This window comes from Dasypus novemcinctus, chromosome 23, assembly GCF_030445035.2.
Source record: "Dasypus novemcinctus isolate mDasNov1 chromosome 23, mDasNov1.1.hap2, whole genome shotgun sequence".
In the NCBI taxonomy this organism is placed as follows: domain Eukaryota; kingdom Metazoa; phylum Chordata; class Mammalia; order Cingulata; family Dasypodidae; genus Dasypus; species Dasypus novemcinctus.
Genome location: NC_080695.1, coordinates 13,964,561 through 13,991,143, shown reverse-complemented (window position 1 = coordinate 13,991,143; position 26,583 = coordinate 13,964,561). Strand labels below are relative to the sequence as shown.

The following is a 26,583-nucleotide window of genomic DNA, read 5'->3' as shown; positions in this document are numbered from 1 at the left end:
CTCCTCCACGGTCCCCTGTGAGCCTCTAAGGGGCTCAGGGCCTGCAGGGCTTTAACGTGGTAACCCCCACACCAGGCACTGAAAACCTCTTTGTAACTGTCCTGCCTACAGGTGATTTACTTCTTTCCATCAGTATGCCTGCGTTAGAAGCTCCAGAAGAGAGGCTAAGGAAATTTAAATACCGAGGCAAAGATGCATCCGTGAGTATGAGGCCACGACCTACCAAGGATGAGGGCAGTAAAAAGCAAGATGGATGGACAGAGGGTTGGATGGATGTGTGTGATAAATCAAACATAGCAAAATGTTCCTTGTACCTGGGTGGTCAGTTCATAATTTCAACTGTTCTGTAAGTGTGAAACTCTCATAATAAAATACTGGGGGTAGGTGGGAAGAAAGCACACGGGCTTACGGGTTGGACACCTGTGGGCTCAAGGTGTCCATGTGATCTTGAAACTGTTTAACCTCAACTTTAGACTCTTCATCTATAAAATAGAGATGATATCTGCCTCCCAGGGATTGGAGAGCAGTTGCAAGGGCCTGGGCTATGAAGGCTTATCTGCAGCCACTCATGCCCTGGAGGTTTACCAAGGAGCTAAAGTGTCGGAGACACAGGTATGGCCAACAAGCCTTGCAGAAATGATGCTCAGGACTTGGAGTCCAGCCTGTTCCCCTCGCTGCTGGGTCGAGTGGGGTCTGGGTTGGGAGCCCGCACTGGGTTTGGCTTTCTGACCTTGATTTGGGTGCTCTGGTCTCGGCTACCTTGCTCTGGCTCTGTGTCCTATGTCTTTGTGACTTGATCAATAATCCCAGCTGCACCTTGGGACTCTGAAGGGCAGCCGAGAATGAAGGGAGGCACAAGGTCACAAGAGCCTGGTTAGGACAGCATGTGAAGCCAAGGCTCTTACAGCGCTCCAGTCCAACAAGCCGGACTATGTGGCTTCCCAGGTCACCGCAGATGACGGGAAACGGATCACAGGACTTGAGTTGTCTGTTTGGAGAGCAGTGGGAATGGCCAGCCAGATGAGAAGGGAGAAGCTAGGGGTACAGAGCCCTCGGCGGCAAGGGGTCATTTAGTGATGGGCACGTGTAACTCATCAGTTGGCCCTGGAGGTGTTCTGCCGTGCCATATAATACCACGATGGCACCATTTTTAGGCAAGAATTAAAAAGCTTCTGTGGGGTAGCAGATGTGGCATCTGCTTCCCACACGGAAGGTGTCAGGTTCAGTTCCTCGTGCCTCCTAAAAACAAAACAAAACAGACAAAATAAATGAAAAAACCGACCCCGGGGAGCCAATGGGCCTCAGTGATTGAGTGCCGGCTTCACATGTACAAGGTCCCAGGTTCAATCCCCAGCCCCTGGTACCTCAAAAAATTAAAATTACAGCAAAGAAACCCCCACCCCCGTCCCCCCCACCAACAGGTTCTGTAGCTGGTTTAAGGAACCAGAAGTATGTCCAACAGATTCACTTCCTTACAATGAATACTTAAAGTCTTCAACCTAAAACTCATCTATCCAGAAAGCCTAGATCACTCCCCAAGAAGTCTCCCCACTGTGAAGTCCCCTAGTTGGCATGTGATATAAGGAGAACGGCTTTTGGATTTTAATCTCCCACGGTCTGGTGTCCAAGTATAAGTCCTGAGTGGAGCAAGCCTTGAATGACCTACAGAGTGACTTTGCCGAAAATGGAAATGGTCAGGGGCGTACGGGGCGTGGGAATTCCCTTGACAGCCCCATCTGTCCCCCCAGTCTGAAGGGCCAGGCCTTCCTGGGAGCTGATTCGCGTCACGGGAGGTGGGCTCAGACTCGGGGTGTGGGATGCTTTCCGTAGCTGCCTCTAAAGCCGAGGGTCCTGCCTGGCATGGGGCACGTTATCGTCCTTGCATTTTCGGGACAGATTGAATTTTTTCTGGATGTGGCACATGAGGAGAAAGCAGAGGAGGAAAACAGGGCCGAGACTCTCCGTTAGCTGAGGGAGCCTAGCTCTTCCAGGCTGCAGCAGCTGTAAGAACGGAATCAAGCGCCAGGAAGCCCGTTCCGAGGATGAACACGCGAACCCCTGATGCCCCAGTTCTAGGGGCTCAGATTCTTCCTTTTTCTCGCCAGGTGAGGCGGCAGCAGCGGCTGGCGGTCAGGCTGGAGCTCCGCAAGGCCAAGAAGGACGAGCAGGCCTTAAAGAGAAGGAACATCTCTGAACTTTCCCCTGACCCACCTTCCGAGAAACCCGCCAAAGAGGTACGTCAGGACGCGCAGTGTTGTATGAGGGACGTCCTCGGCACGTTTCTCTGGTTTGAGAATATTTTTTAGTTTTCCAGGCTGCTCAAGGAAATACCACGAAATGGGTCAGGTTAAGTAATGGTAACTTACTCACTCACTGTTGGAGGCTGGGAAAAAGTCCCCATCAAGTCGTCATCAAGGTGATGCTCTCTTCCCAAAGATGATGGATGGCTTTCTGGGGCTGGCTGCTGGCAGTCCTTGGTCCTTAACTTGTCACATGCAAAGCACAGGGCGCATCTCCTAATCTCTCCCTTCTCCTCTGGGTTCCACTGATGTTCGGCTTCTTGCTTCCGTGGCTTGCTCTCTGTCTGAATTTCATTCTGCTTATAAAGGACTCCAGGCATAGGATTAAGACCTATCCTGACTGGGCTGGGCCACACCTCAACTGCAGTCACCTCGTCAAAAGGTCCTACTTACCACGGGATCCCACCCACAGGAATGGGTTAGAGTTAAGAACGTGGTGTTCTGGGGGGACACACAGCTTCAAACCACCACACCGTTAATGTTTAATACTTAACGCAAGCTGTAACACGGGGTGTTTAAGGAAAGGATAGGGGAAATCGTGGCTGGCACTCAACTGCTCTTTCAGAAGACCAAGAATCAGCACTCTTTTTTTCAAAAAGATTTATTTATTTCTCTCCCCTTCTCCCCCACCCCGGTCGTCTGTTCTCTGTGTCTATTTGCTGCGTCGTCTTCGTTGTCCACTTCTGTTGTTGTCAGCGGCACAGGGATCTCTGTTTCTTCTTGTTGCGTCATCTTGTGTCTGTGCTCTGTGTGTGCAGCACCATTCCTGGGCAGGCTGCACTTTCTTTTGTGCTGGGCGGCTCTCCTTACAGGGCACACTCCTTGTGTGTGGGGCTCCCCTACACGGGGGACACCCCTGCGTGGCAGGGCACTCCTTGCACACATCAGCACCGCGCATGGCCAGCTCCACACGGGTCAAGGAGGCCCGGGGTTTGAACCATGGACCTCCCATGTGGTAGACGGACGCCCTAACCACTGGGCCAAGTCCGCCGCCCTGAGAATTAGCACTCTTGTGACTGTTAATCTGAGGGATCTTTGTGCTAATGGGGGATGGAGAAGGTACCATTTGTAACAGAAAACCCACTTGCCATCCCTAAAGCCTGGGAAGTTAGGAAATGAGGGTTTATAAAGATTATTTCTCAGGAAGTGGATATGGCTCAAGCAGTTGGGCACCTCCCTCCCACGTGGGAAAGTCCTGGGTTCAGTTCCTGGTGCCTCCTAAAAAGACGAGCAGACACAGAGCAGACAGCAAGTGCAAACAACGGGTGGGGGTGGCAGGAAGAAATAAAATCTTTAAAAAAAAAAAAATTTCTCCATTGAAGCACTGTGTCTGCACATACAAAGTCTTGCTGAAGACTCAGGAGCTGTCCTCTGTCTGCCATTCTCCATCTATCCCAGCTTCACTGAAGGCAAATCCTGGGCTGAGTTGAAGGCCAATCCTATTTTCATGAATCCTGACCAGGCTGTTTCCCTTCTTAGAATTCCAATAACGTTATATCTCCACATCTTTTATGGTACACAACTGTCTATGTCCTTCTTAGCTATCTACGCACGTCACCTGCTCCCTGCTGGGCTGAGGGAGAGGCATTGCCTGAGTAAAATAAGAGCCTTTCAAATTAGTACATCCTGATCCATAGAACTGGGACAAAGGGGACTTGCAGATGTCATTAAGTATCTGGGGATGGGGAGATTAAACCGGATTATCCAGGCGGTCCTGATGTAATCACAATGGCCCTCACAAGGAGTCAGGGGGAGGCGATGCACTTTGAAGATGAAGGGAGGGGCTACAAGCCAAGGAATGGGCAGTCACTACAAGCTGACAAAGGCGAGGAAAGGGATTCTTTCAGAGCCTCCAGAAGGCACCAGCCCTGCCAACACCTTGACTTTATCTCGGGAAAACTGATTACAAACTTCTGACCTCTAGAACTGTAGGAGAACAAATCTGTGTCGTGGTAACTTTTTAAGCAGCAATAGGAAACTATTGCTAGGAATACATTGGCAAATTATTTTCCAAAGTAGCTCCGCCATTTTACATTCCCACAAGCAATATATGAGGGTTCCAGTTTCTCCTCATCTTTAACAGCACTTACTATTGTCCATTTTCTGATTATAGTCATCTCTAGTGAGTGTGAAATATCTCACTGGTTTTTTTGTTGTTGCTGCTGTGATTTTGATTTGTGTATCTCTAATGACTAATGTTGAGCGTCTTTTCATATGCTTCTTGACAATTTGTATATCTTCTTTGGAGAAACCCGTTCAAGTCCTTTGCCCATTTTTAAAATTTTATTTTTTATTGAGTTATAACAGTTTTTTACATATTATGGATACTAAACCATTAATAGATATGATTTGCATGTATTTTCTCCCATCCTGTAGGTTGTCTTATCACTTTCTTGATAGCATCCTTTGTTGTATAAAAGTTTTAATTTTGAAAAAGCTCAACTTATCTGTGCTTTAGGGGTCATATTTAAGAATTCATTGCCTAATCCTAGAGCAGAAAGATTTGACTATGTTTTCTTCTAAGAGTTATAATTTTAGTTCTTTGAAATAGGTCTTTGAGCTGTTTTAGTTAACTGTAAATGGTGTAAGAGGTACAATTTAATTATTTTGCATGTAGCTGTCCAGTTGTCCTAACATCATTTGTTGAAAAGGCTATCATCCCCATTGAATTGTCTTGGCACCCTGTCAAAAATCAAAAGACCATAACAGAGGGTTTATTTCTGGACTCTTAATTCTATTGACCTGTGTATCTATCCTTAGCCAGTACCATGCTATCCTGATACAGTAAGTTTTGAAATTGGGAAGTGTGAGTTTTCCAACTTTGTTCTTTTTAAGGATTGCTTTAGGGCAGCAGATGTGGCTCAACTGATTGAGTTCCCTCCTACTTCATGGGAGTTCCGTGGTTCGGTTCCCAGTACCTCCTAAAGAAGGCAAGCAAGACAGTGACCTAACACGACTGGCAGGTGTGGTAAGCTGACACAACGAGATGGCGCAACAAGAGACACAGGAGGAAAAGCATAATGAGAGACACAGCAAAGCAGGGAACAGAGCTGGCTCAAGCAATTAGATACCTCCCTCCCACATTGGAGGTCCTGGGTTAAGTTTCCGGTGCCTCCTAAAAAAAACAAGACAAACAGACATATCAAGTGCAAACAACTAGGGGATGGGGAGAAAGAAATCCTTTTTAAAAAGATTGCTTTAGCCATTCAGAGTCCCTTGTATTTCTATATGAATTTAGGATCAGCATATCAATTTCTTCAATAAAGGCAGCTCAGATTTTGGTAGAAGTTGTTAGTGACTGGTTCTCTTAGCTTTTTGTTTATCAGGCAATATCTTAATATCTCCTTTTTTGTAGGATAGTTTGGACATAGAATTTTGGGTTAACAAGAGGTTTCCCTGAGCACTTTGAATATGTCATCCCACTGCTTTCTGGCCTCCAAGTTTTCTGATGAGAAATGAGCTACTAATCTTAATGAGATTGAATGCGATGAATTACATCTCTTTTGCTGCTTTCAAGAATCTCTATTTGTCTTCATCTTCCAATAGTTTATGGTGTGCCCAGGTGTGGATCTCTTTGTGTTTATCCTATCTGGGGTTCATTGAGCTTTTCAGATGTATAAGCTAATATTTTTAAACAACTTTGGGAAGTTTGGTTCACTTTTTTTTTTTTAAGATTATTTATTTCTCTCCCCTTCTCCCCACCGCCCCAACACCCCAGTTGTCTGTTCTCTGTGTCTATTTGCTGCGTCTTCTTCGTCCGCTTCTGTTGCTGTCAGTGGCACGGGAATCAGTGTTTCTTTTTGTTGCGTCATCTGGCTGTGTCAGCTCTCCGTGTGTGTGGTGCCATTCCTGGGCAGGCTGTACTTTCTTTTGCACTGGGTGGCTCTCCTTACGGGGCGCACTCCTTGCGTGTGGGGCTCCCCTACGCCAGGACACCCCTGCGTGGCAGGGCACTCCTAGCGCACATCAGCACTGCACATGGGCCAGCTCCACACGGGTCAAGGAGGCCTGGGGTTTGAACCGTGGACCTCCCATGTGGTAGTTGAACGCCCTAACCACTGGGCCAAGTCCACTTCCCTGGTTCATTATTTCTTCAAACATACTTTCTGTTCCTTTTTATTTTCCTCTCCTTCCCATTGTGTGTATGGTGATATGCTTGATGCTATCTCTCAGTTCTCTAAGGATCAGTTCAGTTTCATTTTCGTTCTTTATCATCCACAGACTAGACAATCTCAGTGGACTACAAGTTCACTAATTCTGTATTCTGCCTTTTCAAATTTACTCCTGAGACACTGTAGTGAATTTTTCATTTCCGTTATTGTACTTTGCAGCTCCAGAATTTCTAATTTGGGTCCTTTTTATAATCTCTATCTCTTTATTGCTATTCTGTTTTTGGCAAGACCTCATTCTCATACTTTCATTCTTTAGATATGATTTCCTTTAGTTCTTTATGCATATTAGAAATAGTAATGTCTGGGCTTCCTCAGGGAGGTTTTCTATTGATTACTTTTTTCCCTCCTGTGTATGTACCATAATTTTCTTATTTCTTTGTATGCCTCATTTTAAAAACTTTTTTTAAAAGGCAGTATTGGGGATTGAACCCAGTACACCACACATGGGAAGCAGGTGTTCAACCACTGAGCTACATCTGCTCCCCTATGAGAGTTGTCTTTTATCATTTTTCTGTTTTTTTTTTTTTGTTTGTTTGTTTTTAGGAGGTACCAGGGATCAAACCCAGGACCCTGTACATGGGAAGCAGGCACTCAACTACTTGAGCTAGGGAGCAGGTGTAGCTCAGTGGTTGAGCGCCTGCTTCCCACATATGAGGTACTGGGTTCAATCCCCAGTACCTCCTAAAAAATTTTCAAAAAACAACAGGAAAGCAGATATGGCTCAAGTGATACAGCAAGCCAGTGCCTGCATTGTAAACTGAGCATCCATGCTGTGAGCCAAGTGCCCATGCAGCAAGCTAGTGCCTGCAGAAGTAAGTCACACAGCAAGATGATGACATAACAAAAGAGATGAAGGGGAGAGTCAAGGTGAAGCACAACAGTAACTAGGAAGTGAGGTGGCACAATTGACAGGGAACCTCTCTCCACATCAGAGGTCCCCAGGATCAAATCCTGGTGAATCCTAGAGGAGAAAAAATGAGAAGAGAAGGGGAAGCGGATTTGGCCCAATGGATAGGGCATCTGCCTACCACATGGGAGGACCAAGGTTCAAACCCCCGGTCTCCTGACCCATGTGGTGAGCTGGCCCATGCACAGTGCTGATGCATGCAGGGAGTTCCCTGTCACACAGGGGTGTCCCCCGTGCAAGGAGTGCACCCCCTAAGGAGAGTCGCCCAGTGCGAAAAAAAGTACAGCCTGCCCAGGAATGTCACCGCACACACAGAGAGCTGACACAGCAAGATGATGCAACAAAAAGAGACACAGACTCCTGGTGCCACTGACAAGAACACAAGCGGACACAGAAGAACACACAGCGAATGGACACAGAGCAGACAACTGGGGGGGGGGGCGGGGAAGGGGAGAGAAATAAATAAAAAATTAAAATCTTTAAAGAAAAAAAACAGACACAGAAGATCGCACAGTGAATGGACAATGGACACAGACAGAACAGCAGGGTGGGGGGAGGGGGACAGAAAGGGGGAAAGAAATAAATCTTTAAAAAAAACACTTAAAAAAAAAACCATTCTATATCCACTAAACACATACTCCTTCCCCTTCCTCTCCATATCCTGGTAACCTCTGTGCCTCATATTTTTTATTGAAAACTGAACATTTAAATAATACAATTCTAACTTTTTAAATGTTTGTAAAATATTTCTAATAATGTGGCAACTCTGGAAATCAGATTCTCCCCTCTCCTCAGGGTTTGTTGGTATGTATTATTCATTCGTTTGTTTTAGTGATTTCTGAACGAATTCTGTATAGACTGTATTCTTTTTTGTGTGTACCCACCAACGTCTCGATTAGCTTAGCGGTCAGCAAATTGTTGGGCAAAGATTTCCTTAAACATCTGGAACAAAAAAAATCTCCCCACCTGCCAAGGGCTCGGTGTTCTTTTCGGAGCATGCCTTCAGCGCGGGGCCAGGCAGCCTCCCTCTGCCTTCTCTTCTGCGGGCACAGAGCTTTGGGGTCAGTCCGAGGTGAGCTCTTAGAGCCCCCTCAAGTCTTTCGTGACCATGTACACAGCCCTGTGCCTGTACATGGCCTTCTAGGTTCTCAGTTGTGTGTCAGAGATTTTTATTAGTGCATTGTAGGTTTACAGAAAACGCATGCAGAAAGCACAGAGTTCCCGTATACCTCCTCTCACACACAGCTTCTCTAACATTTTTTTGTATTAGTGTGGTATCTTTGTAACAATTGATGAAAAATGTATTAACTATAGTCCATAGTTTACATTAGCCTTCACTCTTCATGTTGTATAGATGCATGGGTTGTTTTTTTATTTTTTTATTCCCCCCTTGCAGCTTTTTGCTTGCTGTCTGCTCTCTGTGCCCATTTGCTGCGCACTCTTCTGCATTTTTGCTTGTCCCCCTTTTTCATTGCATCACCTTGCTGAGTCGGCTCTCCACGGCACTTGCCGGCCGGCGGCACCCTGCAGCATGCAGGCAAGTCTGCCTTCACAGGGAGGCCCGGGGACAGGAACCCAGGGCCTCCCCTATGGTAGGCGGGAGCCCAACTGATTGAGCCACAGCCATTTCCCTGTTTTCTCTATTTTTATTCTGGTAGCATATAACAATAATTTGCAGTGACTCTGCCCTGAATGGGTGTCTCCCCACAGGTCAGCCTCACCCTGGATGAAATAATCCACAGCATCAACGACGCGGATCCAGGTGTATGCTTCCGGGCTACCCAGGCAGCCAGGTATTGCCCGACGGAATTCTGATGTTGGCTGGCTTGTAGCTAGAAATGAGCTGCTCTGGTCACCAATGTCATTTTTTGGCAGTCACAGAATGCCTATGAAATATAAGCAAAGGCTTGTGCATCCAGACCTGAGCCACAATTTCTACTCTACACCGTCCTTGAGGGTCCCTTAAACTACTCGGTGTGTTGTCAGAGATGAATTGCTTGATTTAAATCGGCCCCTACAGGAATCTCAGTTCAGAGATAATGCATCTAGGGAAAATGTGGCTTTTTCTCTGCCAAGTGCTGCAGGCTGAGTTCTAGGATAATAAGTAGCGCTGGCCTGGTGGTTTGTCTCACTGGGTGGGTCGGGTGTCGAGAGAAACACCCTCTCTAGAAGGCCCTGACTGTTTTTGTTTTTTTGTGGGTTCCACCCCCCCTCTCTTTCGATGCTTAGGAAGATGCTGTCCCGGGAAAGGAACCCTCCCCTAACGCCGATTATAGAAGCGGGGCTCATCCCCCGGCTGGTGGAGTTTCTCAAGTCCTCGCTTCACCCCTGCCTGCAGTTCGAGGCGGCCTGGGCCCTGACCAACATTGCTTCGGGGACATCGGAGCAGACCCGAGCTGTTGTCAAGGAAGGGGCCATCCGGCCCTTGGTCCAGCTGCTGTCCTCCCCCCACGGGACCGTGTGCGAGCAGGCCGTGTGGGCCCTGGGGAACATAGCAGGTGAGCGCTCCGCAGGGCTGGGGGCTGGCCGCGGGCGCCCCTGGGGCGGTCTGCTAGGCTCACTGTCCCGAAACCCCTCTGCTAGGGGTCGAATGGTCTCCCCAGAAAGGTGTACTGACGTCGTAACCCCCAGTACCTGTGACTGTAAACTCATCTGGAAACGGGGTCAGGGAAGATGGAACGAGGGCCCATTGGAGCAGGGCGGGCCCTTAGTCCAATGCGAGAAAATGAGACTTGGGCTCACGGATAGACCCAGAGGGAGAAGACGGCCACCCAGCCATGCGGGCAGAGATGGAGCTGGGCCACCGGCCAAGGGGTGCCAAGGGTGGCCGGTCACCCCCGGAAGCCAGGAGGGCGGCGTGGAGCGGCTGCTTCCGTAGAGACTTCAGAGGAAGCTGGACCCCTCCGACACCTTGATGCAGACATGAGACGAGAAATTTCTATTGTCTTCAGCCGTGAGCGTGTGGCACTTTGCTACAGCAGCCCTACAAAACTAAGACACCCTCCCAGGACAAATCCTAGCCATGCTGGGAAAGGCACAGCAAGCTCTTTACAAATTCAGAGCTGACTTCAGGAGCCAAACAGCGAAGCTGAAACCAGAGGGACGTGGTATGTGCTGAAGCTCCAGTGACGTCTGCCAATCCCAGGGTCCTACAGCCTCAGGTCTTAGTGGCCGCAGGGACCAAAGACAAAGCCTTGATCCCTGCAGGGGGAGTTTGTGCCAGACCCTCGTGCAACCCAGCACCCTGAAAGGGACTCTACCTCCAGTGAAAATTGCCAATGGACTGTGCAAAGGAAATGCCTCCCAGGCCTGGAGTAAAACGTCTCCTCTTGAAAGCTCGGGCATCAGAGTGCCCTGGGCGATTTGGGGGGCGATTCCAGCTCCCCTGCCCGGCCGGGGAGAGGTACAAGCTGAGGAGCTGGGGCTGCAGGGTTGGAAGCCCCAGAATTTGTGGCTGAAATAAATAGACTCCCTGGGGAAACAAACTCAGAATTTTGACAAATGAATATCAGCCAAATACTCATTTTGAGTTTGGAGAGGAAACGACCCCTGTGACTGAGGCAGCAGAGGCCAATGGTCCGATGAGCTGTCCAAGGGCCTCAGGCTGGAATCGGTGGGCGTGAAGCGTCAACTTAACCTGCCTTTAAAACGCTGGTAGAGATGAAGCACCTGCGACAGACTTGCCGTCTCTGGTCTCACCTGGCTCGGGAAGGCACAGGTCACCGGCGGTTATCGGGTTCCTACGGCCCTGCCTGGTGATGAGCACCAAGGAAGACTTCAGGGTTCTGAAATGAGTTCTCGGGCCAGGTAGCAGGCAGCTCGTCACCAGCCTGTCTCCCCGTCTTGGTTCCAAGTTTCACTGGGAAGTTACAGCCCCGTGCCAAAGTCTTCCGGGAAGACTGCTGGGTCTATAGCAGCCCTCGTCTCCCAGCAGTTAGAGCTCACTGCCTGGGCCCAGAGCCTGAGAATCTCGTGGCTACTGCCAGGTACTGCCTGCTATTAACCTCACACCTGTCTAACCAGCTGGGACCCTGCGGACTCAGGAGGCAACACGGGGCCAGACCAACCAAATCCAGGAGGGAGTCTGGGCCTCTCACCCTTAGAGCAGGCTCTTTTTTTTTTTTTTTTTTGGAAGTAAAATAATTTTATTCTCATTGTTTACCTAAAAATTACAAAGTCGCACTGAATTTGCACTATTATTCTTGCAAGATATCGGTATAGTCATTTAAAATAACATGTTCTATTTTCTAAAATATTTCTTGCTTAATCACTTAAATATCAAGCAATTCGCTTGCTCATTAAAAGAGCTTAGGGGAAACGGACTTTGGCCCAGTGGTTAGGGCGTCCGTCTACCATATGGGAGGTCCGCGGTTCAAGCCCCGGGCCTCCTTGACCCGTGTGGAGCTGGCCATGCGCAGCGCTGATGCGCGCAAGGAGTGCCGTGCCACGCAAGGGTGTCCCCCGCGTGGGGGAGCCCCACGCGCAAGGAGTGTGCCCATGAGGAAAGCCTCCCAGCGTGAAAAGAAAGAGCAGCCTGCCGAGGAATGGCGCCGCCCACACTTCCCGTGCCGCTGACGACAACAGAAGTGGACAAAGAAACAAGACGCAACAAATAGAAACCAAGAACAGACAACCAGGGGAGGGGGGGAAATTAAATAAATAATAATAATAAAAAAAAAAAGAGCTTAGGGGGAAGTGGACTTGGCCCAATGGATAGAGCGTCTACCTACTGCATGGGAGGTCCGCGATTCAAACCCTGGGCCTCCTTGACCCATGTGGAGCTGGCCCATGCGCAGTGTGGATGTGCGCAAGGAGTGCACCCCGTAAGGAGAGCCGCCCAGCATGAAAGAAAGTGCAGCCTGCCCAGGAATGTTGCTGCACACACGGAGAGCTGATGCAGCAAGATGATGCAACAAAAAGAAACAGATTCCCGGTGCTGCTGATAAGGATAGAAGCGGTCACAGGAGAACACACAGCGAATGGGTGCAGAGAGAAGACAATGGGGGGGAGGGAGAGAAATAAATAAAAAAATCTTAAAAAAAAAAAAAAAAGCTTAGGGAAGCAGATGTGGTTCAACCAGTTGGACACCCGCCTACCACATGGGAGGTCCTGGCCTGGTTCCCGATGCCTCCTAAAGAAAACAAGCAAGGCAGCGAGCTGATGTGAGGAGCTGGCACAGAGAGTTGACACAACAAGAACACGTAAGAATGTGACGCAACGAGATGACACAACAATGAGACACAGCAAGGAGATACAACGAGAGACACAACAAGCAGGGAGGGGATGTGGCCCAAGCAATCGAGCACTTCCCTCCCACATGGGAGCCCCTGGGCTTGGTTCCTGGCACCTTCCAAAAAAAAAAGAAGAGCAGATACAGAGACAGCGAGCGCTAAAAAGGAGGGGGCAGAGAGCAGGTTCTTTTTTAAAAATTAGTGACCCACCCAGGGTTCCCTTAGCTCCCTCTTTGAATGTCATGTGCCACTTTATTTGTAGGTGATGGCCCGGAGTTTAGAGACATCGTTATCGCGAGCAATGCCATCCCGCATCTGCTGTCCCTGGTTTCGTCAACCATACCAGTGAGTGTCTTTAAATGAGAACACCTAGCTAGATGCCAGTTCCCAAGGCTGGGAACCTTGGAGAAATGGTTCCAAGTCAATGCTAGGTCATGTGACTGCTGCCTGGCCCCTAAGACGGTTCTTAGGAAAAAGGCCAAGGGTATTTTGGCTAACAACCCAGTTTTGTTCTTAGGGAGCACAAGAGCTGAACTTTCTTTTGGGACATTGCAAGAGGTCCACTCAAGTTTCAGCTTATCATCCTGCAAAAGTAGATGGCTCAGCCCTCCATTCTAGGGGCACCGATGGAGTCTTCTGGCTCGTTTATGGGTGATAGGGCTTGAAGTTTCAAGTCCGAGTTGACCAATGTGGCAAAAATAGAGGACTGCCTGGACTAGGAATTAAGCGTGGGTTCTGGATTTGCCTTGAACAAAAATGAAGGGAAGGTGGCTTTCAAAAGACAAGGGGGAAAGTGTGAAAAGACCTCAGGATAAGAAAAAACCTGGCATGGCTGAGCTAGAAGGCGGCGAGCCTGAGCAAGGGAGTTTGCAAGGAGACAGTGTTGAAAGAAGGCAAGTAGGGCAAGGGCTTAGACATCGTCCTGGTGGTGGTGGAAAACCTCTAGACGACTTCAAGCCAGGAAGGAATACGGTCTGACCGAAGCAGACTGGCCTGGGATGGTGACAGGTTAGACACGGTAGAGAGATGGAAAGAAGCACGGACGGCCTCAGGTTACGTTGTTTAGATGATTGTTCTCCCACTGAAATGAGGAAAATGGAGGAGAGAAGGAATTGGAGCTTTAGCCGTAGATGTCAAGCTGGAGCGGGTTAGGGGCATCGTGGTGACAATGTCAGGTAGATGGATATGCAAGTCTAGAAGGTTGCCTGTGCACGCAGTCACCCTGCTGGCAAGATCACCCGGAGCAGGGCTCAGCCAGCCTAATCTGTCCAGCCATGTGTTTTTGAAAATCAAGTTCTACTGGAGCACAGTCATGCCCGTTCGTTTATACATGTTTGTGGCTGTTTTTGTGCTGCGGTGGCAGGGTTACTTCACCAGGAAAGCTGAAAATATTCACTCCGTGGCCCTTTACGGACAGCGTTCACCAACCCCTGAACTAAAGTGTGTGTGTTTTGGGGGTGGGCGGCGGGGGACTGGGATCAAGCCCTGAGGACTTCAGCGTTCAGATGACAGGCAGAGCGTGGAAAGAAGACTGAGAAGGGATGGCCATTGGGCAATAGATGACCAGAAGGTTTGGGGTCCAGATGCCGAGCGAAGCTTTTTCAAAGGGGAATGGCTGGCTCTAAGGCAGAGCTGAGAGGGACAGCAAGTTTAGAACTGAAAGGCAGTCATTGGGTTCAGTGACCTGGAAGGAGCTGACCTGCACGGAAGGAGGGCAGACACCAGGCTAGCCTGGGCTGAACGAACAGGGTGCTGCGGGGTGGGTGCTCAATGTAGACCCCTCCCGACGGTGGGCTATGAGAGATGGAAGGGGGGTGACGGCTGGAGAAGGGCCAAGGGTTGAAGGTCACCCAGAGGGTTTCCATGCTGGGGGCAGTGATCCCTGGGAGGAGGTGATCCAGGGAATGAACTCTTTTTTTCTTTTTTTTGGGGGGGGAGAGGGGAGGGGAGGATAGAGTCCTTAAAGGCCGGAAAGGATGGGATCCAGAGGCAGAGAAGGAGGGCCAGTCCTTGACTAGAAATGTGTTACGATGTCCCGTAGAGTTATAGGTCGGTGGGAAGAGCAAGTAAATCTTTTGATCTTTACCTTGTCAATGAAAGCTGAAACTAGGTCACCGAGTAGAAGGGCATTTTGAAGAATTACATCCGTTGAACACTCGAGCATGAAATCTAAAGCCCTGTAACCTTAAAATGCATCACCACCTAGAACAAATTCCTATTTGGAGCTCGGACGTTTCATTCATACTTGTCCATATCGACCCGCGGCGGCAAGGACGCCCCGCTGTCGGCCCTCGGTCGTCTCGTTACAGATCACGTTTCTGCGGAACATCACGTGGACCCTGTCCAACCTGTGCCGAAACAAGAACCCGTACCCCTGCCAGCAAGCGGTGAAGCAGATGCTGCCCGTGCTCTGCCACCTCCTGCAGCATCACGACAGTGAGGTCCTCTCGGACACCTGCTGGGCCCTGTCCTACCTCACCGAAGGCTGCAACGAGCGCATCAGCCACGTGGTGGACGCGGGGGTCCTGCCCAGGCTGGTGCAGCTCATGGGCAGCTCGGAGCTCAGTGTCTTGGTAAGTGTCGCCCTGGGTCCCGCCTCGATTTCGAAGGGCCTGCAGGTGGGCTCTGTAAGTCATACCTTTTAGCACCTTCTGGTCAGTTTCTTCCAAGGTCAGCTCTAATCCTGCACCTCCAACAAAACTGGTCATCAGCATGGCGCTGCTCTTTGCCATCCTCTAGCCAGAGGCTTGATTCTGTTTTTTTTTTTAAAATAGTATCCACTTTATAACCTCAGGTTATTTTTATTTTATTTTTCTTGGGAGGTATCCGGGATTGAACCTGGGACCTCATACAGGGAAGCAGGCGCTCAACCGTGGGGCTACACCTGTTCTCCGTGAATTTGTTTTGATCTAAAACTCCTGGAAGGTGTTACGTAACTGGCTTCTTCTAAATCTGATCATTAGAAAAGACAGAAAAGCACCAAATGGGAACTTCTTATAATCCCACCACCCAGTGCATGTAGACTTGAACAAGTTGGCATACACAGATATTCTCTCTCTCATATCTGTCTATAAAAGAAAGGTAAGCTCATTCTAACACTTGAATTTCTTGTATAAGTACAAAAGGTCATTTCCTCTTATCCCCTCCCCAGTTCTTTCAGACTACTTCAGATATAGATGAAAAGCAAATAAAACCAATTTCGAGCACTTTACTATGTTATTAAACTAAACAAGTGCCACTCACATACTGCCTTGAAACACGGGTATGTTATATTTAAGATGCTGCTTTTGATTTCCATGCCTGATATTGCATATGATGAAGACTACTCTGAGGCTGGGATAGAATTCCTCAGAGGTCAAGGTTGGTTTGGGGGGGGGGGCTGTGGAGAATGGGAAGAGAGTATCAAGAAGTGGCTTATCCCAGGGGTCTGGGGCCCGATGGGGGCTCCCCTGGCAAGGCTGCGCTGAGCCTGTGGCAGCGCTTCCACCTCTCGAGTAGCAGGTAAGTGGCGCAGAGCGCTCAGAAAACGCCAGAACTGTTGAACCGTGCTGGGGCTGCCACCTTGTCGCCACAGTGCAGAGAAACCAAAATAAATCCAGTTAAGAGCTCCCAGCACAGTGTCATCTTAGCCCAACTGTAGACCCCTCCTGGGACGTCCAGAACTAGAGAGAGCATCTGTGAACAGCCTGGACATGCCACGGGCTCCCCTTAGCCCTCGTTCCAGGCAGACCTCGGAGGTGTCGCGGGTTTGGTTCAAAACAAAGCAAATCCCCTGAATTTCTTGCTTTCCCAGGGCATATAAAGCTGCTTATGCTACACTGTAGTCTAAGTGTGCAATGGCATCGTGTCTAAAAGATGTACACACTTAACATGCGACACAGAGACACGAGGTTAGAGCACGCTGTTGGACAAATGGCACCAGCCCACTTGCAGGGGTGTCAGAAACCTTCAATTTGTAAAACCCGGTGTCCGAGGCACTCACTAGAGCGAAGCACGCCGGTAAACACGCCGATCCGCCGTGGGAGCGTGGCGCTCGGGCTAAGCACAGACTCGGTGGCGCTTGAGCACTCTTCCCACTACAGGGACGGGAAAGGGCAGCGGCGTCTCGTGATCAAGGCGGCCTTGGTGGCTGCGACCCCGGGAGGAGGCCGCGGGGCTCAGGGGGGCACCTGGCCTTGTTCTTGCAGACCCCCGCTCTCCGCACGGTGGGCAACGTCGTCACGGGCACCGACCAGCAGACGCAGGCGGCCCTGGATGCGGGCCTGCTGGGCGCGCTGCCCCCGCTGCTGCGGCACCCCCGGGCCTCCGTGCAGAAGGAGGCGGCCTGGGCCCTGAGCAACGTGGCCGCTGGCCCCTCCGCGCACATCCAGCAGCTGATCGCGCACGGCATGCTGCCGTCCCTCGTGGCCCTGCTCAAGGACGTAAGTAGCGCCCTCCAGCGCGTGCGACAAAAGCCTGGCTCCCGACTCCCAGGCCCAGACGCGGGTTGGTGGAGCCCGCAGCCCTTCCTGGAAGAGGAAGGGGCCTCGTGCCTTGGAGAGCCCCTTAAAAGACCCGGGAGCCCCAGCGGGCCCCGCTCAGTGAAAAGGTGAGCCCACCACTCAAACGACCAGAAAAATCATGAACTGGCAAATACCCGCTTGTCGCTGTGTGGTGTGAAAAGAATGTGCCATCTCCTTACCTGCTGAGTGATGGAGTCTATTTCTTATTTTTGCTAGGGGGAAAACATCAGGTTATGGTGATGCTGTGCACGAAAGACGGGTGGCCTTTTGGGTGTGCAAATTAAAGGGATGAGAGTGGAAATGTAAACAAAAAATCCAAATATAAAAATGGAGCCCTAAAAAAGCGTTCTCCTTTCTCCCGACTCCCGCGTCTCTTTCCCAGAAGCAGCTCTACACACCAGCATTTCCATTTGTCACCTTTTAATGAATGCGCTGGGTTGAAATCTACATGTGAAACAAATCGGTGTGGTGTGGTGTGGTTACCTCGGGGTGGAGGTGGGAGGTGGAGCAGGATGGGGAGCGAGCTCCCGGCAGCCTTGCTGCGCTCAGGCTGGCTGATGGGGTCCCAGGCCTGGGATAGGAATGAAAAGTGAGGATAAGGGCAAGGCCAGGTGTGCGACCCCATCAGAGCACCTTCTGACCCGTCAGGCGCTGCCCGTCCTGCTTTTTACTGTGAGTCTGTAGATACTCTAACAGGAAACATCCAATTAGCAATCGAGGAGGCAGCTTTCAAGGCTGTGCCTTTTGAACTGTAGCTTGCCTGAAGCCGCAAGTTATTTGTTTTGTTCTGGTTTTGTTTTAAGCTGGAGTCATAATTTTCCCGAAGCCAGAAGTGGAAATCACTGCTTTGCCTGCCCTGAGCTGGAAGGCTCCACCACGTCCCTGGACTAGGTGTCCCTTATGAATGCAAGGGATCCATGGAGCAATACTTCGGTGGCCTTTCTCTGACACCTCTGAGCTGGCTCCTTCCCCTGGAGCATGTCTGTGGACCCAGCTTTGTAGCTATGGAGCTTCTTGCCCAAAGTTTTCACTGTGTCAGAAAGACTAGAAGGAAAGCAGATGTGATTCAACCAGTTGGGTGCCCACCTACCACACAGGGGAGGTCCCAGGTCCGGGTCTCGGTGTCTCCTAAAAGAAGATGAGCTAGATGCCACCCCCACTGCAATGAGCAAATGCCACAGGCCAGCAGACGCTGTAGCCCGCGGGGAGCAGGTGCGGCTCAGGCTGTTGGGCACTCACCTCTCACGTGGGAGGTCCCCAGTTTGGTTCCTGGTGCCTCCTGCAGAAGGCAAGCAAACAATGAGCAGGCAGATGAGAGAACCATCTGGGGGAGGGGGAGGATAAATAAAGAAAAATAAAGTAAATAAATTAAAAAAAAAAAAGATTAGAAATGTCGCCCTAGGGTACTGTAACCTAAACTTCCATGCAGTTTTCCTAGTCTTACCTGCATTGGCTTAGGTTGGTTCCATTCTTCCCATTGCTTGACTTAGAGAAATGACCCTGTTGGACCTTAGACCCTCCCCCTGAGATCCCTTTCGGGTCCTACTGCCTGATTCCTGGCTTCTCAAAGATGCCGTCTCCTGTGTGAGACCTAGCGGCAAGCCGCCACGGGGCGCTGCGTCAACTGCACGTTCAGTCCTGGCCACTCAAAGCCCACCTAGCAACCGAACCAAGTTGGCAGCATTCACGTCCTTTGGGATCTGTAGAGAATGTACCTGTTCTCTTTCCTCAGGGAGAATTTAAAGTCCAGAAAGAGGCTGTCTGGATAGTGGCTAACTTCGTTACGGGGAGCACCAGGGACCAGTTGATCCAGCTCATCCGCTCCGGGGTCCTGGAGCCGCTGGTGCATCTGCTGTCCATCCAAGACGCCAAAGTAATTCTCATCATCCTCGATATCATCTCTTACATCCTCCAGGTGAGCGGTTCCAAAGAGGCTGACTTCTAACAGCAGTCCCTCAATCTGATAAAGACATTTCACGTGGGGAGGATCCTCCCCTTCTATACATCCCACAGCTAATAAAAACGAGGGCTCTCGCAGCAGGACTAGCACCTTCACCTCTCGCATGCACAGCTGTGCCAGGCAGTGTTCTGGATGCTCAGGACGGGCTACCCTGAAGTTCCTGGCTCCTTGAAGCAGATGGGAGACAGGCACATCAGGGAGGGAGTTGTGGGTGAAGTAGAACAGGAGAGGGGCACTCACTGATGGCCCCCGCGTGGGGAGGGGATGCTCCTTTCTCATACACAGTGGTCAGGAGGAACATGTGAGCAGAGAGATACACATAAAAAATAAGGTAATGTATTAACTGGCTGGCAAAAATGTTCTACCCAGAGGCTCACAGGAACTGAACCCTGCATTTCCCTTAGGAACAATGGTTCATATTCACCAATTAGGAGATAACAGTAACCTTATAGAATATAACTAGTGCAAATAATGAGACTCAACTGTACATTCAGCAAAAGAAGTCATGCCACATAAGCTGATGATCTAGAAATATTGTATTTCTTCAGTGAAAATAAACCAAACTACATAGCACATACATGAAATGAAGGGGAGATCATGTAACTTAAAACCAGCATGGGAAAAGTGAAACTGTGGCTGCCCATTTGATCTCGTGCCACTGGGAGAGTGGCAGACACCTTCCACTGTGGGGAAGCTCCCTCTCAGGCTGACAGAATCTCATCTTCACTTACACTGCTCACAGGCGGCAGATAAACTTTTCAAGAAGGAGAACCTGTGTCTTCTGCTAGAAGAATTGGGCGGGGTTGATAAAATTGAGGCTTTGCAACTCCATGAGAATCATCAGATTGCCCAGACTTCTTTGAAGATTATTGAGAACCACTTTTTTGAGGTGAGTGACTTTGTGTTGTAAAGATGTGCCTGTACCTCCTGGGGAACCAGTCCATGGGTCTCACCTGAGCAGGTGAGCAGACAGGTGGGCTTCTCATGACATGTCTTCCCAACTCTGGTCTGAGTTTCTTGTTGAAAGGATTCCCTTTGAGTAGTGTGGCACCTGGAAACTGTTTGTGTCCCCAAGGAATTTGTCTCACTGCCTCTGGCTTAGAATTTCACTTCGGTTGCCTTTGTGTGTGGAGGTGTGTGTGTGGTGAAGGTGCTGGAGGGAGAAGGGGAGGGAGGAGAATATGATGCCAAAGTGACTTAAATTGTTTTCTGCCAAAAAATACAATTAAGGCATTCTCTGCTTCTGAAAAAACATTTTGCCATTTATCGTGTATTGTGTCTTTCCTTAATACAGTGTTTGGGGATGAGCTCCACAAAAGGCTTCTTCGCTGTTACCTACAGAAGCAGGGAATAATGATCAGAGAGTTTTAGACAATTTTCTTGAGGAAGATGAGCTCCAAGTTAAGTGGCCGGGTTAAACCTGAGGCTAGAGGTGCGAGTGGGTGACACTTCTGTTAGGTGTGAAACTTGAATCGTTGGTGCAACCCGGGGCCACATAACAGGTACGACCAGGTGGGTGGTTGCTGCTAATTGCAGGCAGCTACTCTTGGTTTAGGACCCAGAGAATGCTGTCAGAGCAGAGAGAACCCAGAATAGCTGTTAACATTTCCTGGGCTAAAGCCCCTATGAAAACCATCTCAGCCAAGGGCTCCCAGTTGAAGACTTCTGATGTAGAAGTAGCGGCCACACAGTTACTCATTGTAAGGACTGTGCTCTGTTTCAAAACTGCGTTTTGGGTCCTAAGAAGGACTCCAATGCTTCCCTCCTTCATTCCCCCTTTGAGGGAGCCTTGAAGCAGACTTAGAACAAATTCCAATCTACAGAAGATGTTAAGGAGCCGGCTGGGTGGTGGTCCCACACTGAGGAGCCTGGCGGCCAACAATGTCTCCTCTTCTCTGAAGGAAGAAGATGGCATCATTCTCCCAGACCCGAATCAAGAGCACGATTTCCTCAAGTCTGTAACAAGAAACGCCTAAACCTTCAGGTTCAAAACCAACCACCAAATCCCAAAGGATCACTTCTTTAAGAAGCATCATCGCTCCTATGTCTTAGCATATCACAGGTATAAAGCTTTTTAAACTTAATGTTAATAAAATTTCCTGAGACTTTCACCGTTGTCAAAACTTGAGTTAAACGACTTCTGTCTTAGAGCCCTAGGAATTCCCCTCCAAAGAACATCTGACTTAGTGATTACCTTTAAGGATCTAAAAGTAAGACAATGTCTTCAAAATAGTAGAATGTTCTGGATATCTAGACAAACTGCGACTTGTGGCTGCAACGTCACCGGTTCTTGTTGCCATAGGGATGGCGTTATGACTTAGCTTTCTTCCCTCTGGTAGTTAGTTATCCTGACTCTGCCAAGTTTAAGATGAGAATCTACCCCAGAAACCAAAAATCCCTTTCATCCTCCCTAGAAAGCTTGGGCATGACTGTCAAGCAATCATTGAGAGTGTAGGGCAGTGGCTCTCAAACTTGAGGGTGTACCTGAGTTGCAGAATTACCTGTTAAAATACAGATTCCTGGGCTCCAACCCCAGAGATTCTGATTTAGTAGGTCTAGAGTGGGTCCTGAGAATTTACATTTCTAAGGAGTCCAGGTCCACACTGGGAAAGCTACTGGTCGAAGCAGAGGTCTGCAAACTATGGCTTTTGGGCCAAATTTCACCCATGGCCTGTTTGTTTTTTTAATTTTTTTTTAAGCCATGATCATTATTTATATATTGTCTCTATTGTAGCATTTCACACTCCAATGGGAGAATTGAGTAGAGAGAGACTATGGCAGGCAAAGCTGAAAGTATTTGCTACCTAGCCTTTTGTTTAAAAAAAAAAAAAAGTTGCTGACACTGGTCTAGGGGATTAACCCACCAGTGTCCCCCTTTTTGGTACCATTTAACTCGGAATTGCCTGGTCGTATGGTGATTCTATGTTTAGCTTCTTGAGAAACTGCTAATCTGATTTCCTCTGTGGCTGTACATTTTACATTTCCATTAGGAATGTTTAAGGGTTCTAATTCTCCATATTCTCTCCAAACTTTTCTTTTTTAATTTTAATTTTTATTATAGCCATCTTACTGAATGAGGTGATATCTCATGGTGGTTTTGATTTGCATTTCCCTAACAATGTATCATTGAAACGTAGAATGTGGGTAAAGCGCCAAATGATCAAACTATTCAGCTGTGACTGTGACGGGGACCCGCGATTCATATTTTAATCTGCCTCAAGCTATCCCCAGTTGTCTATGAAACGCGGCAAGAGAGCAGACAAGACTGGCAGGGCTCTACTCTCAAAACTCAGGAAGGATGATTGCATTTAGAAAGCTCACTTCTGTTCCCTGAAGCAGGCCAGGGGGAGGAGAAGTCCTTTTAAAAGATTCAGAGTCTGATTTGCCACAGTATCTGACCCGGGGAACTCTGGTCTAGAAAAGCATGAGAATAATTCAGGGAGTGGATGTGACTCAAACAACTGAGCACCCACCTCCTACATGGGAGGTCCCGGGTTCAGTTCCTGGTGCCTCCCACGGAAATGATGAGCAGACAGACAAGGGGAACATATGAGGGGGTGAGAAGAATTCAGTCCAATAGTACAAAAGAGTTTAGACAAGTTCTTATACCAAGTTATGCATTGGAGCAATGTCTTATTTCCCATTTAGTGTTTCTGGAAGTTAATTCCCTGACTTGAAATCATACACTTAGCAACTTCAGACTATCTCTTTTTTTTTTTTTTTTTTTTTAAGATTTATTTATTTATTTAATTTCCCCCCCTCCCCTGGTTGTCTGTTCTTGGTGTCTATTTGCTGCGTCTTGTTTCTTTGTCCGCTTCTGTTGTCGTCAGCGGCACGGGAAGTGTGGGCGGCGCCATTCCTGGGCAGGCTGCTCTCTCTTTTCACGCTGGGCGGCTTTCCTCACGGGCGCACTCCGTGCGCGTGGGGCTCCCCTACGCGGGGGACACCCCTGCGTGGCACGGCACTCCTTGCGCGCATCAGCACTGCGCATGGCCAGCTCCACACGGGTCAAGGAGGCCCGGGGTTTGAACCGCGGACCTCCCATATGGTAGACGGACGCCCTAACCACTGGGCCAAAGTCCGTTTCCCCAGACTATCTCTTGATTGTCCTAATGTCTGGTGAAATTAGTTTACATACCACAAGCCCCTTCCCCAGTCCAACTGTGTTTAACAGAGATACTATATTTGGATCTCTTATTGGTTACTTTTGGACCTTTAAACGATATGCTTGTTCCTACATTTTTTTTTTAAGATTTTATTTCTTCCCTTCCCACTTGTTGTTTGCACTCGTTGTCTGTTCTCCGTGTCTGCTCATCTTCTTTTTAGGAGGCCCCAGGAACCAAACCCAGAAATTCCCATGCAGGAAGGAGGCACCCCAATTGCTTGAGCTGCCTTTGTTTCTTGCTTGTCACATCATCTCACATTTCATTTTTGAACTTTTAATTGTAGTACTGTATATATAACTCAAAATTTCCCTCATACCACAATGTAGTGATAGTAATTACATTCACAGTGTTGTGCTCCCATCGCCAACATCCATTACCCAAACTTTTATCATTTTAAACAGGAACACTCCTACATTTCTTGTTTCATTGACTTGAATTCGTATTTTACTTAAACTTTATGGGAGCTTTGCTGGCGAAAATGGCCCCAATTCTCAGTTCCTCCTCACAGCCACACGCTATGCAGTATGACTTTGTAGTACCTACCAGCAGGAGGCAGAATCTATTTTCTTACCCCTTGAATCTGGTCTTGCCATGAACTTGCTTTGGCCGGTAGAATATGGTTCAAGTGATGTATTCATTCCAAGCTTAGGTCTCAAGAGTCCTTCTGTGCTTTTGCTCTCTTGGAACTCTGCCACCAACGTAAGCCTGAGCTAGCCTGCTGGAGGACGAGACACCACACAGAGGTCTCCACTCCCCAAACGAGTATGAACCCAACCAAGATACACAGAGCTGTCTCTGACCTCTGGCTGACAGATGCAAAAGGGAGCTCCGCTGAGATGAGAATTGTCCAGCTGACCTATACAGCTTGTGCACAAGAAGATAGTCTTACTGTTTTAAGCCAATGGGTTTAGGGTGTTTTAGTATCCAATACTTCACTGATTCAGCATCTTTCCGAGATACCTGTCTTCATCCTCTCTTCCCTCAGATGCTATTTTACTTTACTTTCAGGATGTCCTAGATAACTTACAATCTGTTCTAGACTTCCTCAATCTTCTGGGCTCTATAATGGGTATTGAAACTGAAAATAAAACTGCATTTATGTAGTTATCATGTAACCCTTTGGTACTGGGTCTAGCAGTACGTCAACGTTAAACTTCTTCCTTAGGGGTCCCTTGGAAGAGAATGTCCCCAGCCTCAAAGTTAAGTATGTTTCTCATGGTCTCCCAGTGGCTTCATCATGTAACTTTTCATATTTTTTTTATATTTGGATCAAGACTTTCTTTTTTAAACGAACTTTTATTTTTTATTGAGATGAAATTCCCATAATGAAATTCACAATTTTAACAGTTTTGAAGTGTACATACAATTCAGTGGTTTTTAGTATATTCCCAATATTGTGCAACCATCACCACAAAAGAAGCCTCCTATCTCTCATTCCACCCCCCCCCCCCCCAGCCCTGTCATTTGGCAACCACTAATCTACTTTCATGTTTCTACGATTTGCCTATTCTGGACATTTCATATAAAGGAATCATACAATATGTGGCCTTTAAAAAAATTTTTTTTTTACTTATTCACTTCTCCCTTCCTTCCCACCCCCCGCCCCCATTGTCTGCTTTCTCTGTCCATTCATTGTGTGTTCTTCTGTGTCTGCTTGTATTCTCATTAGGCAACTCTGTAACCAATCCTGAGACCTTCCAGAGTGGGAGAAAGGCAATCGTTCTCTTTCGCCACCTCAGCAACCTGATCTGCATCTCTTATTGTCTCTCCTCTGTCTCTCTCTCTTTTATTAAAGATTTCTTTTTTATTTCCTCCCCTTCCCTGCTCTCCCACCCCACCAGTTGTCGGCTCCCTGTGTCCATTTACTGTGTGTTCTTCTGTGTCCACTTGCATTCTTGTCAGCGGCACCGCTCTTCTTGTTGCACCATCTCTTTTTGTTGCATCTTCTCTTTTTGTTGCATCATCTTGCTGCATCAGCACTCCCAGGCAGGCTGCACTTTTTCCACACTGGGCAGCTCTCCTTACGGGGTACACTCCTTGCATGTGGGGCTCCCCTACACAGGGGACGCCTCTGCATGGCATGGCACTCCTTGCGTGCATCAGCACTGTGCATGGGCCAGCTCACCACATGGGTCAGGAGGCCCTGGGTTTGAACATTGGACCTCCCATGTGGTAGGGTGGATGCACTATCCATTGAGTCAAATCCGCTTCCTTCTGTGTCTTTGTTGCATCATCTTGCTGTATCAGCTCTCCATGTGGGCCAGCACTCCTGTGTGGGGCAGTACTCAGCACAGGCCAGCTTGCCTTCACCAGGAGACCCTGGGCATTGAATCCTGGACCTCCTATATGGTAAATGGGAGCCCAATTGCTTGAGCTACATCCACTTCCCACAATATGTGACCTTTTGTATCAGACTTCTTTCTTTTACAATACCATTTTCCAGGTTAAATCATGTAGCATGAATCAGTACTTCAATCCTTTTAATGACTGAGCAATATTCCATTATGTGGATAATACCACACTTCATTTATCCATTCAACATTTGCTGCACATCTGGGTTATTTCCACTTTTTGGCTATTATGAATAATGCTTTTAGAAACATTCATATATAACTTTTTGGATGGACAAATATTTTCAGTTCTCTTGGGTATTATACCTACGTGTAAAATTCCTGAGTCATATGGTAATTCTATGTTCAACTTTTTGAGATACAGTCATCCTGCATTCACTGTGGCTGTACCACTTTACATTTTCTTTAGGTATGCTTAAGATTCTAATTCTCCATATCCTCTGCAAACTTTTCATTTAAAGAAAAATTATAACCATTCTATTGGATATGAAGTTGTATCTCATTGTGGTTTTAGTTTGCATTTCCCTAATGACTAATGATGTTGAACATCTATTCATGGGCTTATTGGTCATTTGTGTATCTTCTCTGGAGAAATGTCTTTTCAAGCCCCTTGCCCATTTTTTAACTGGGCATTTGTCTTTTCATTGTTGAATCATAAGTGCTCTTTATATAGTCTGGATAATACACCCTTATCAGATATGATTTACAAATATTTTCTCCCATTTAGTGGGCTTTTTCATTTTCTTATAGTATCCTTTGTTGCACAGCAAGTTTTATTTTTTTCAAAGATTTGTTTATTTCTCTCCCCTTCCCCCCCAACCCCGCCCCAGTTGTGTGCTTTCTGTGTCCATTCACTGTGCATTCTTCTGTGTCAGCTTGTATTCTTGTCAGCAGCACTGGGAATCTGTGTCTCTCTTTGTTGTGTCATCTTGCTGCGTCAACTCTGTGTGTGCAGCCCCACTCCTGGGCAGGCTGCACTTTTTTCATACAGGGC

At 48.2% G+C, this 26,583-nt stretch overlaps 1 protein-coding gene across 1 annotated transcript; it reads left to right on the top strand.

Moving 5' to 3' along the window:
• The first annotated feature begins 134 nt into the window (after nucleotides 1-134).
• Nucleotides 135-21,048, top strand: KPNA7 (karyopherin subunit alpha 7). Its single transcript, XM_058286170.1, has 10 exons — nucleotides 135-200; nucleotides 2,106-2,234; nucleotides 9,090-9,172; nucleotides 9,609-9,877; nucleotides 12,873-12,955; nucleotides 14,920-15,183; nucleotides 16,798-17,031; nucleotides 18,845-19,027; nucleotides 19,815-19,961; nucleotides 20,974-21,048. Exons 1-10 carry the CDS (start codon nucleotides 135-137, stop codon nucleotides 21,046-21,048), a joined length of 1,533 nt encoding a protein of 510 aa, XP_058142153.1.
• Nucleotides 21,049-26,583: the final 5,535 nt, after the last annotated feature.